The 13,558-nt window shown below is 41.9% G+C and overlaps 1 protein-coding gene across 3 annotated transcripts in view; it reads left to right on the top strand.

Moving 5' to 3' along the window:
* LOC135217072 (TRAF3-interacting protein 1-like) overlaps positions 1-13,558 on the top strand; it is a 343,407-nt gene that overhangs the window by 186,661 nt on the left and 143,188 nt on the right. For 2 of the 3 annotated variants that reach the window (XM_064252769.1, XM_064252754.1), the window contains one exon: positions 12,852-13,016. The exons of the other annotated variant lie outside the window; for it this stretch is intronic. In XM_064252769.1, the coding sequence (XP_064108839.1) occupies positions 12,852-13,016 (165 nt within the window). The remainder of the gene's footprint in view (positions 1-12,851; positions 13,017-13,558) is intronic. 3 annotated transcript variants of the gene reach the window in all.

Raw genomic sequence — 13,558 nt, 5'->3', positions numbered from 1 at the left:
AAAAATAAGTTTTTTTTAATGTTTTCATTGTGAGTTTTAGTTGAAGTATAAGGCATCAAGGAAGGTGTAAGTCCATAATCCCAACATCAAAGAGAAGGGTTTAGAACTCAGTCATGGTAGCATGTTTCTTGGTGAAGATTGCTGGGCAGATGCTTAGAGAGATGGGGAAGACTTATACTGGTTCAAGTTTGAGGGCATTCTCCTACATCTGGTCATTTATACATGCCTATGACATTGTCTCTGAAGGTGCAAAAATGCTTTTAACCCTTAAACGCCGAAGCGGTAAAATAAAAATTGTCTCCCGTGTGCCGGAGGTGTTTCGGAGTGAGCGCGGAAGCGGAAAAAATTTTTTTTTCAAAAAATCACAGCGCGCTTAGTTTTCAAGATTAAGAGTTCATTTTTGGCTCCTTTTTTTGTCATTGGCTGAAGTTTAGTATGCAACCATCTGAAATGAAAAAATTATCATTATCATATATAAATAATGCGATATATGATAGCGCAAAAACGAAATTTCATATATAATTGTATTCAAATCGCGCTGTGCGCAAAACGGTTAAAGGTAACAAGTTACTTTTATTTTCGTTGTAATGTAACCTAAATTTTGATCATTTTGGTATATAACACATTGTAAAACAATAAAAGCAACACAGAGAAAATATTATCACAAAATAATGCATGAATTCGTAATGCGCAGACGTAAACAAATATTTTTTTCAAAAATTCACCATAAATCTAAATATTGTCCTAGAGACTTCCAATTTCTTTCAAAATGAAGACAAATGATTGAATATTACTATACTGTAAGAGTGTTAGCTTACAAATGCAGTTTTTGACCATATCTGACGAGTTAAAGTTGACCGAATGTCAAATTTTTTTATATATATATATTTTTTTTTATAAATAATTATTTCGGAAATTAGAAAAGCTACAACCTTCAAATATTTTTAGTTTTATTCTACATGAAATTGTGCACATTTTCATATATAAAACTCTATATGAAATGCCTAATATGAAACGGAGTAAATATTCCGAGAATGGGACGTACGCATTTCGGAGATTTGTGGCGGAGAATCCGCGAGCGGAGGGAAGGAAAGTTTTTTTTTAAATTTACCATAAATCTAAATATTGTGCTAGAGACTTCGAATTTGTTTCAAGATGAAGATAAATGACAGAATATTACTAGACTGTAAGAGTTTTAGCTTACAATTGCGTTTTTCGACCATTTCGGTAGAGTCAAAGTTGACCGAACATGGTTTTTTTTCTAATCGTGATTTATATGCAAATATTTAAAAAATGAGAAAAGCTACAACCTTAATTTTTTTTTTGTATTCTACATGAAATTGTGCACATTTTCAAACATAAAACTTTATGTAATGGCTAATTTAAAATGGTACAAAAATTATGTCAAAATGATGAAATAATTTCCGAGATGTGTCACAGATACTTTTTAGTGCGGCAAGAAAGAAATTCGCACTTGCGCGCCTGCATAACGATTGTAAACAAAACAACACCTTGATCTGTGAACTCCCAGCATCCCCCAAGGCGCGTGATTCAAGAGTTTTCGGCTGGTAGGCCTAAAAGTATTTTTCCGCGAATTTTTAAAAAAACTTTTGTATGTCGACGTAAAATACGTCCAGTCGGCACCCGAGAGACAAAAAATGTCGACGTAAAATACATCCAGTCGGCGTTTAAGGGTTAAAGAACATTTATGAAATTCACTTGATTGTGAAGGCAGTTTTGTCATCAGAAGAGTTGAAGATTTCCATAATTTTCTTATTAAGGGTGTCGTCATCATTGCTATTAGTAAAATTTACTGAGTTGCAATGGGGACTGTTTATTGCATAAAGAAAGTGCCTCCTACCCAACCATGCTAATTTACACCTAAAAAGTAATAAATGCCTTCAGAGGAGCATTTAGGAAAGGGAGGTCAGGATGAAGGGAAAAGAGAAACAAGCTAAGCAAATAGCTTAGAGCCCCATATCAACATTAAGACCAATCTGTCTCAGGGTAACTATGCTCCCAGGAAGCTGGTGCCCCATACTTGAGGACAACTACCCTTTTAGAAAGATGGCCATCTTCAAGAACCTGGTCTCTTTTTATGGAGAAAATCTCGAGCTTTCTTGAAAAAGACTGTACATTAATCTGACCAAATACAATTCACATAAGATGAGGAAGCCACATTTATCGCGAGTCTCAAAAGCACATAATCAGTATAAATGCAGACCACTGATGAAAAGATTGGTGGTCAGAGTCCTACTTGACAGGACCCAGTTTTCAAACATGAAAAATCTGTCAGAATATAACTCTAGCCCCTTTGTGATTAAGCACTCACAGACAAAGGTGACCATACGAGAGCATCCGGGCGACCAGAGAACTCCAGGATTCCACCAACAAACTGAAAGACAATCAGTGCATCGCCATCTCTTGAAATATCACCATGTATAGAAGTGGCTTATGCATCTGGTCTCCCACCCAAATAGCTAAAACATTAATCATTTTCTTTAGTCCTCCACATATTAGTAGTTGTTATTGTGGTTTTCATAGTAACAATTCTTTTTGTGTGTTTTACTGTTTGGGCAATATTCTTAAAGTTGTTTATGGTTGATAATAATGAGCTCATTGGCTGTGGAACTTAAGCATCAACCTTATCCATATTTTCATTTAATTTTCATATTCATTTCTAAATCAGCAAATCTCCCCTTCTGTTATTTTTTTATTGGTCATTGTTAACAGTTGGTGCTGACACTTGAAATTTTTTTCTTATTAATGTACTACATGTTCACCAATACAAATATGCGAATGATGCAGAGTCAGAGGGGAAGTGAGCTGACTCAGAGCAACATGTACCATTGCGTGTTGTAGTTTTGTGTAGCTTTATCCTTCCACCTGTCTTTGTAACAATTCATAGTATTTTAAAAAAGGGATTTTGACGTAAGGAAAAATCTATTTCTGGGCGATTGGCTCGTGTCGCCAGCGAAATATCCTTTAATCTATTATTTTCTAGGGTAAATGTATCTAACCACATACCAGAGAATAAATAAAATAAAGAAAAAAAGGTCAGTATAACTGACTCGCTCCCCTCACCTCCAGGAGGGTGTCGGTATGAACACTAGGCGATGAGACCACTACCACGAGCCAAATGCCAATAGAAATCTCCCACTACAAAATCCCTCCAAGAGGGGAGCCGACCCACAGAGTGAGCAGCTCGTACTACTACTACTCCATCCCATGCTGCCGACTGCTGCGCCTCTGGTGGCCATCCTGAAGTTAGCAGACAATCTTGGGCGAAGGGATGGGTAGGGTGGGATTTCGCTGGCGACACGAGCCAATCTGCCCAGAAATAGATTTTTCCTTACGTCAAAATCCCTTTTTCTGGGCTCATTCTCGTGTCGCTGCGCGAAATCGTACCAGAGAAATAGCACAAGATTGTAACAAAAGTAATAAAATGAGAATAAAAATAAAATAAATCAGAATAGGTCTCAAATAAAAGATAAAATATATAAGAATAGACTATAATTGCTAAAAGATACATATACACAGGGGTATAAAATAGAAATATGCTTAAATTACCCTTAAATCTAATCATGTTTGTTAACATAAGGTAATTACATATGTACAGGTAAAAATTATTTACATGTATCAATGTTATCTGTGTAACAGCATGTATCAAAAGTATAATAGCAATTAATAAAAACAATCAACAATAATAATATATAAAGGAATGTATATGACTTAATATACAAAACCCGTAATCATTATAATATGATGTATCCCCTAGCATAAAAATAAGGGGAAACATCCATGAGATCAATGTTTATAATCATTTGTGAGTGTCCCTAACCAGACAATAAGGGGCACCCACTACACTATCACAAAAGCAGCTAAGACACAAGGTGAATGCAAATGAACCAGGTAGGAATAGACGAACTTTTGGGTGAGGCAGGTAGAAAGGAGGACTGAATCTTCTACTACAAACTAGCTAGAGTCAGGGGAAACTATGTTACCCGCTGCTACTGCTGGGAATTTCAGAGCTTCCAAGGACTTAAGGTAGTGACGTTTGAACACTGTCGGCGATTTCCATCCAGTATACTTTTTCAACTCATCGAAGTTCATTATGTTGGAAATAATGAATTGAGGTGGCTACTGCCTGACATCATGTGCTTTCGGGAAAGAGTCAGGATTGGCTTGCTTAATAAAGTACAGGATTTGTTGCCTGATGCCTTTAATGGATAAAGTTCCACCTTTTTCCCTCCTAAAGAGGGGACCCGACGAAGATGAGGAGGTCCTAGACAGAAAGGCTCGTAAGGTTGTAACTGGGCAAAGAGATACATCTTGTGGAAGGGGTAGTACCTCCCAAGGTTCCCACCTCATCAAAGGATCTTCATTCTTTGCTAAAAGCTACGTTCCGGAGAAAGTAGGACTTCTCCTGTGGGAAGGAACTGAATATGATCCGGGTCTCTGGATAGAGCCGACAGTTCTGAAATTCTTGCTCCTGAAGCTAAGCTTAATAAGAATAGGGTTTTTCTTAAGAGCATTATAAACGAGCATGTGTCATTATCGGTTTCGGAAGCCAGTTTTAGAACATCGTTTAAGAACCATGAAAACTGACGTAGGCCTTACAGAAGGCCTAAGCCTAGCACATGCCTTAGGAATAGACGAGAAGTAGGAATCCGTCAAGTCTATGTTAAATCCAAATCGAAATATCTTTTCAAAGCTGACTTGTTTGTCGTAATCGTGCTAGCTGCTAAACCTTTTTCAAATAAGGATCTGAAAAAGGATATAGCTGAATTAACTGTCATGATTCTAATATCCGAATCTCTCAGGAAGGTTGCTAACTTTTTGACAGCAGCATCATACTGCCTCAAAGTCGAATCCCTTTTATCGGATTCCAAGAATAGAATATTCTGAGGGTCAATAACTTCGCATCTCTTTTTTGCCGCAAACTTCATGAAATCCATAAAGTTAGGGTTTTGAGAATCCCTGAGGAAGCGAACACAGTCTTCATTTGTACTGACTGGGAGAGCTTGGGACTGGGGATCTGAAGAGGACGAAGGCCCAGCTCCAAAATTAGAGGATACCAGTTGCTCTTCGGCCAGTCTGGGGCTACTAGAGCCACTTGACCCTTGAAAGTCCTGAGTTTGTTCAATACTTTCATGAGGAGATTCACTGGAGGGAAGACGTAAACTCTTCTCCAGTTTTTGTTCCAGTCTAGAGCCAGGGCGTCCGTGGCAATAGGCCAGAGGGTCCAGGTTGGGGGCTACATAACACGGTAGTTGTGGTTCGCTTGTGATGCGAAGAGGTCCACCTGTAGCCCTGGGACTCTTTGAAGGATCCATTGGAACGAACTGTTGTCCAGTGACCATTTCCGCTCTAGGGGTACTGATCGGGATAGGGCGTCTGCTATGACTTTCTTACTTCAAGCCATCTATGGGTGAGGTGGAGGAAAGATGCCAACTGAACTTGTCTGCCAGGGAGAAGATGGCTATCATGACGTGATTTAGATGACGTGACTTGGAGCCTCCTCTGTTTATACAATGTACTACCACTGCGCTGTACCAGGACTACTTTATGTGGAGTACTTGGGTGGGGCGGTAACCTTTTTTAGAGTCAAGAACACTGCCATTGCCTCCGTTACGTTTATATGGAACTGACGGAACTGAGGTGACCAAGTCCCTTGAATTTTTTTTTTTTTTTTTGAAACCTTTTTGACATGGGAATACCCTCCCAGCCGCTTAAGGACGCGTCTGTGTGGATGGTGACCCCTGGTGGAGGGAACTACGGGGTACTGACATTGATAAATTCTTGACTCTCCCGCCCCCCCCCCCCATGGCCGAAGTCGATTCTTTAGAATCAGAGGCACTGAGGATAGTTTGTCCCTGGACCTGACGTTTGCTCGCGAGCGCCAGATTCTGGTTAGGTCTTTCAGTTTGGCTTTCATTAAGACGTTTGTCAACTGATGCAAACTGGAGAGCAACCAGGATCCTTTCCTGGGCTCTCCTTGACGCTAGTTTGTGACTTAGAAATTGCTTGACTGACTTTGCTACTTTCTTTCCTTTTGGTTGATGGAATCGAGAACCAGAGTGTGGGATGATAGATTCCATTGAATGCCCAGCCACTGAAAGTTTGACTCTGGAGTGAGTCTTGATTTGGTCCTGTTTTATTTTGAAGCCTAGATATTCCAGGAACTGAATCACTTTCAGAGTAGCTCTGTTGCATTCCTCGACTGATGGGGCCCAGATCAACCAATCGTCGAGATACGCTACTACCATGATCCCTTGCGATCTGAGTTGTTGCACTACCACTTCCGCTAGCTTCGTGAAACACTCTGGGTGCCACGTTGAGTCCGAATGGAACTACCTTGAAGGAGAATGTCTGGTCTCCTACTTGATAACCCAGATACGGACGGAAGTGTCTTTGCAATAGGATATGATAGTAAGCGTCTGTAAGATCGATAGAGGTGGCGACGGCCCCAACCGGGGAAGTAGGGCGGTCCGCACCTGTGAGATCGTGAGCATCTTGAACTTGTCGCAGCGGATGGCTAAGTTTAAGCGGGACAAGTCTAAGATTACCCTTCTTTTTGTGAGCCTTTCTTTGGCACGCTGAACAAGCGACCTTGAAATTTCAATCTCTTGACTCGCTATAGCTCCTTTTTGAAGGAGATCGTCTGCGTACTCTGTCAATTCCTTGAAGGAAGTTGACGGAAAGGTCTGGATGGAGGTGGGTTCGTCAACCAGCTCCAACCCAGACCTTTTGACACTATGCTCTGAGCCCATTGGCTGAAGTTCCACCGGTGGCGAAAGTGAAACAGCCTCCCTCCTACCTGAAGTTCTTCATTGTTCTGGTAACGCCTCGGCCTCCTCTGAAGTGCTTTCCCCTGTTAAAGGGGCCTCCCGATCCTCTCCCACGAAAGAACGCTTACCTCTACCTCCCTTACCCGAGCGGTCATACTTCTGAGAAGCTTGACTCTCGAAGGCTGATTGTAAGCTGGAGAGATGGCGTAAGAGGTGGAGGGCTGAGGCTGAGGGGATATCACATAAATTGGCTGTGTGATTGACCTTTAGAAGTGGAGGGTTGGCTGTCTGCACTAACGGTACTGTTGGAACTTGTTGAGGAAAAAGCGTAGTTGCTTCTTCTGGTAAGGCGTTGGAAACGCCTGGGTTTCTTTTGTCCCCCTTACCTTTTAGGACGTCCAGGTCTTTGCCTCCTCGTTAGCAGCAAGGCCCCAACGATCCTGAAGGCTTCTGGTTTAACCCTGTAGCCTCCTGACTGGACCTCCTTAACCATAGCTTCTGGGAAGAGATCTGCTCCCAGATGCTAGACGAGAGTAACCTATTCGGTTCATGCCGAATGGTTGCCTCTTGTAGGACATGCTTCCTACAATTCGTCCGAGCAGTGGCAAACTCAAACATATCTGACTGTACCGTTTGAGTCAGGGCTTTGGTCATGAGCTTAAAAATCGGTTCTGATCCATAAGCCATGGTAGCTACCTCAGACATAGCCATAGAATTGATGGATCTGCTAGAAACGATTTTGCATCAAACTCAGCCTGAATAAGGCTATCTGGGAGCCTGGGTAGCTTTTCACCAAACTGTTCCATAGCACAGTCCGGTTTGAGTTTGCCAGCTGAGAATGTATTCGGCAAGTCTTCCCACAATTCTCCAACTGAGGGGAGCAACGGAGAAGTGGGATCCGCTTCCTTCAACTGCGGTATAGGTTCCCCCTTCTGGGCCGCTGGGATGGTCGACCTCTCGGATCTTGGTTATGGAACGGTGAAGCGGGGTACTCTCATCCATTGTAAAAATGGTAAAGGGACTCTTAAATGGTTGTATCTTGGTGTTAGAACAATCCATGTCCTCTAAACACCTGAGCCACATTTCTCTCTGAGCCTGGTCGTGAGTAGAGGACTGTCTCCTTAGGTACCTTATCGTCCCGCACCATAGCCGACGGCGTAAGCCTTGCGTAGCCTTTGAACGGAGGCTGGAGGTCTTCCGGGAAGAACTCGAAGTCCTCTATTCTTCGAGTCCCAAATTCGGTATAGAGATGAGACCGTCCTGGAAGGGGGCGTATGACGCTACTCTCCACGGATTGTTCATAGAGAAACTGAGGTAGTGAGTCATACGGAGGAAGTTGGGATCCACTCGTGTTGGACAGTGGAGGAGAGGCTAGAGGAGCTTCTCTCAGCCCGGCTATAATGGAGTCCTGGGAAGTAATCCTGTCCGACAGACGAGAGATCATTTGCTCCATGCTACTCTTTAAGGACCCAACCAGGTCCCCCACCTGTTGCAACAGGCCAGCATTGGAGTCCAAAGCCGGAGCTGCTGCGGAGGTGGAGGGGAGGCTCTGAATCGGAACCAAAGGTAGCGGAACTGGTGATTCTGCCGGAGTGCGAGATCTCTCTTGGAGGATTTACTCCTCGAGGACTTAGAGCCGGAGCTAGAAGCTTAGACCTGGGATGCTCCGGGATTCCCAGCCGGAGGACTTACGGGAGGAGGATGAAGCCGAAGTCGTCTTCTTAGACGACGACGACGTCTTAGTCAAAGTCATCACCTTAGACTTGACCTTAGGTCTAACCGAAGCACCAGGAGGAGAATATATTTCGTCACCCGTAAAGCCTTGGAAGGATGGAGAGGTTGCAGGAGTAGAAGAAACAGTTACGCAAGGGAGACCCTTGGGTGTCCACCGTACCTACCTCGACCAACAGGTCGTCTATACCTACCATAGGTTCAACATTAATATCTAGGGTCGCGACATACGTAGAGATATCCTGGTCCTGATCAGTTAATGAGGTGGCCAGCTGTTGTTGGATGAAGGCGATAGTCGGATCCGCTTCTACCGGGTCGACGTATCCTGTCGCTTGCCTCCGGGGAAGATTAGTAATGCCAACCGCTTCTCTAGGATGTAGGGCTGTCCCTTGGCGGCGTTTTTCCCCAAAACCGCCGACCCAGGCCCGCAGGGTAGAACAGTTGCGGTATCTCTTACCGCCGGAGCCTGGAAGAGAGGGCGTAGTTTTTAGATTTAAGAATCACTTAAAACTAAAAACTTAGTATAAAACCTTAAATTAATTGCCTTAAGTTAATATGATGAAAACTTAAGCGCTAAAAAAGAGCGGAGCAGCTACTGGAGATGTAAAACTTACCCTTCCAAAAGCTGGCTCACCAGATCGTAACATATGGTACACGTCTCATGGTACCAGACCTGGATGTCCCCGAGCGGAGTCGCGCATGGAGCATGGGACCGGCAAAACTTCGTGTCCACAAGGGTCCTGAAGTGTGGCGGAACATCCCGGATGCTCACAGTTGGTGGCCTGTAAGTGGGGAGACACATGAGTATCTTAAAAAACAGTTTAAAGGACAGAAGAGCTCCGATGCATGCCGGAGCTCGGAAAAAATTTGGGCATAACCCCTCCCTGCATCGCCTGAAGGTAGGCTATCCCGGAGAGATCCGGTAAGATATGTAAGGGAGGGGGGATGGTTTAAGGTTCTTAAGATAAACTTAAAGATAACTTAAACCTAACACCCAAGCAAACCGGACTAAGTCCAGTGCGTAGCGGAGTGTAGTAACTCAGCAAAAACGGTAAGGTTAGTAGAGACCCACTGTATGCTCGGTCCACCCTACTGGGTGGACTAACAACTTTCCGCTGGATACCAGGACTCCGATCAGGAAGGAGCCCTAGTAAGATGGGAAAGAGCGAGAAGACATACAGGCTCAAGCTAGCCCGGAGCGACAAGGTAGCGCGGAGGGTGGGCAAGGCCAGTACCCCCCACTCCGTACCAACCGGCCGGACCCGAGAAGCCGGAGAGGTCGAGACCAGTCTTGGTCTGGTCCCGACTCCCTAGCCCCTCGCCTGAGGGGAGAGAGGGAGGCAGGCTCGGGTATGAGGAGCGAGCATGGGCAGACCGACCCGCCCCCGCCCGACTCTATGGAAGAGCGGGAGGGGGGGAAGAAGAATGACTGGACAGGCGTTCTGGCTGGCCCAGTGATCACGAAGTGACCACGAGGCGGTAAGACCAAATACGACAACTAAGCCTAGGACAACCACTGATCAGGGAAATGCTATCGGGAAGCATACTGAAACTGGAAAAATAGCGGAGGCAAATAAGCCCACTGGGCCGAACCAACTGAGCAGAGAGATGCTATAGGGAAGCAACCGAACTGATGAGCGGTAGTATAGGCTCAAAGAGCCAGGACCTAGGCTAAGCCAGACGCCTAACTAACCTAACAATAATAAAATATACAGTTATATAAATAAATAAATGAAAGAAAGAAAACAATATAGCAGGAGAAAAAATCCAGGAGTGTACGACTAACCCGAAGGCAAGTCTTACCACTCGAAAAGCTAGTCAGAGGCCGATACTAAGAACCTGGACTAGGGTCTGGATAGAAGAAGCCTACGTAAGGTAAAATACATGCATGCATGACAAACCTGAGTAGACGTACCCTAAGTAAAGCGGATAATCACAAAGAGCGAAGATAAATAAGGGGATGTTTCTGGTATGGGAGACCAAGAACGAACCCATCACGAGGCAGAACCATGCTGCCATGCTTCGACCCCGAGGTCGTATTTATACCTAAAAAACGGCAAATACTGTCTCAGGGCCGGAAAAAACCAACTAACCGTAAATACTGAGTACTTAACTTAGCTGCTGCGATAGCTGCACGCTCCATAATAGAAAATCCAATGAAAGGGCACAAAAAAACACAGAGAGAAAAAATATCAAACCAACCGCTCGTGTGCGCTAACTTGAAAGGATGGCCACCAGAGGCGCAGCAGTCGGCAGCATGGGATGGAGTGTAGTAGTAGTACGAGCTGCTCACTCGTGTGGGTCGGCTCCCCTCTTGGAGGGATTTTGTAGTGGGAGATTTCTATTGGCATTTGGCTCGTGGTAGTGGTCTCACTCGCCTAGTGTTCATACCGACACCCTCCTGGAGGGTGAGCGAGTCAGTTATACTGACCTTTTTCTTTATTTTATTTATTCTCTGGTATGTGTTAGTACATTTACCCTAGAAATAATAGATTAAAGGATATTTCGCGCAGCGACACGAGCTGAGCCCAGAAAATTTTTTTGTCAGGAGTTTCTTAAAAGCACACAAAACTGCAGTGCTTTGGCACAGATAGAAATCTAACAAAAAATTGATAAAACCATTACAGCTGAGTGGAATGCTGTTGAACCAGTTACTGGTGGAAAAAAAGTCATTTACATTTATAAAAAATAGTCAATGGGGAATGTGTGAATTATTTTAGCAATTACAACGTACAGGTACACAAGCCTTTATCCGAAATCCTTGGGGCCAAATGTGTTTTAGTTTTTGGGATTCTTTGGATTATGGAACTGTGGGGTCATGAGCGTAATCAAATGTCACTACAGCGGCAAAAGCATTTTTTCTTTTATACTATAGTTATTTATTCATTATAGTTTATTATTTATATTAATATGCTGTTAAGAGAATGTGAGATAATTAACGTCATCAGTAATAAAGTAGTGGGACAATTATGACCATGTTCACTAACATATGTTACTTTCAACAAAAACATTTGGTAAAATTTAAAAATATACATAATTTAATGTGATCATGATTAATTGACTGCTGATGCCAAAATTACTAAATAATTTGCTTCATATAAATAATTCTTGAAAACAAGAAAGATGTACTACTAATACCTATACATATTGCACATTTTTTAAAAACATTATGAGCACACACACACACACACACTCTGTTTGCATATATATTCATACCCATTGGTTAAAGAGACTCAAATGAGCGGGATTTTCTAATAGCAGCACACACTCAAATGACTCAGGTGTCAGCCGTTATCATGCCAAGCTACCAACCTCATCAATTGACACTCTCATCTCCGCAAAATGTATTTGGTTTTTAGAGCTTTTTGATTCTTAGAATTTCGGATAAGTATTGTGGACCTCTAATTATGTTAAAAACTTAACAGAAGGAACATGTTTTGTTTTAAATGTGTATGTGGTGCTATCTGGTGAGACAGTCAGGTACAAGATACAAATTAGTACTATGATCCTCAGATGCTAACTAAGTTAGTGCCTAAATAATTATATACATCTTAAGGTGTCTGTACTTATATAGTATTGAATATGCTAGCACATTGTTTTTATGAAAAAGAATAATGGACCTTATCTAATTTGCAAAAACCTTTCAATGAAATTATTTTTTTAAAGGTGTTATTGCCATTACTGTTCTTTCTTCCCTTTAAAGACCAAATAGTCAAAGGAATAAATTTGAAAAGCCAAGAGTTTTAGAGTAGTTGTGTTCTTTGTTTGATTTGACAGCACATTACTTTCTCCAAAGATATTATTTTGCCTATTCATCATTTGGTAGTTTACTGCTTAAGTGTATTGTTTGTTAAGCATTAAGTAGACAAGAAAAGGCATATTTACTCTATACATATCAGTGGTCATGATTGATTATGTTCCAACCTAAGCTATAGGAAATGTTCTTTTTAGGGGGAGCTTTCAGGAGTATTTTGTTTGGCAGAGCAGTATTTGATAAATACGTATTACTTTATAATCTTGCAGTACTAATTGCAAAGGCTAAGTCTTGAGAAAAAATCTGCAGGTTGTACAGTCAGTCTGTTGAAAAGGAGTGTTTATGAGGATGTATCATTAATCTGGTAACAATTACTAATGTCTTATAAACTAAAGTAATTATTTTGTTATGAAATTTCACTGTTTGCATTTGGTTAGATTATGAATTAAAACAAAATTTTATTTCTTTAACACTTTAGAAATATTTTCTTATTTTTTGACATTTTTGAAGATTTCTTAACAGAATCATTCATCAGTGAATGCAATATTTTTATTAATATTGGTGTTGTTGAATAGTTGAAAGTGAAGATCAGCCAGATGACATAGATGTTCCTGTAGATGAAGGAATAGGTGATACTCAGGAAACTCCAATAGAAGAACCAGAGGTTCCTCTTGATTCATCAGATGAACCACAGGTTCCTCTTGATTCCTTAGTGGTTGATGATGACAACAGTGAGAAAGGTATTCTGTGTTCTTATGGCAAACCTTTTATTTCAGCTAATTAAATGGTGTGGGGCATTACTGTGGATTCCTACTAGATCCTACCCAGATTCCTTAATGAGCGATTCAATAAATGTCAGTATTTTTTAAAGGAGAAAGTATATCTTGAGCTATTTCCCAAAAGCGTATTTTAAACATCTTGTGACTTACTTTGTATCACAGTGAGACATCCCATTTGGTGGTAGCATCTGCTGGAGAACTCACAGTTGATAAACTTAATGTATCTGTATTGCTCTGTTAAAGTGTTTTTTGTAGAATGGTGCCAAAATCTCTCACATGACAACAAGAAAACTAGTGTAGAAAAAATTATTGTGTAACCATAGGTTGTGTATAACAACCCCATCAATCATAGAAATGCCCACATTGTGGTCTGTGTTGGTCCCCAGACTCATAGTGTTTTGTTCACCGAAAAAAGAATAGTAGTACTGTCACTACACTAGTACCACCTTTCACCTTGAATTTTAGATACACATCACCTAACCACCTCGTATTTCATAAGTCTG

Source organism: Macrobrachium nipponense, chromosome 19, assembly GCF_015104395.2.
Source record: "Macrobrachium nipponense isolate FS-2020 chromosome 19, ASM1510439v2, whole genome shotgun sequence".
Classification (NCBI taxonomy): Eukaryota; Metazoa; Arthropoda; class Malacostraca; order Decapoda; family Palaemonidae; genus Macrobrachium; species Macrobrachium nipponense.
This window is presented reverse-complemented; position numbering and strand designations above follow the sequence as displayed.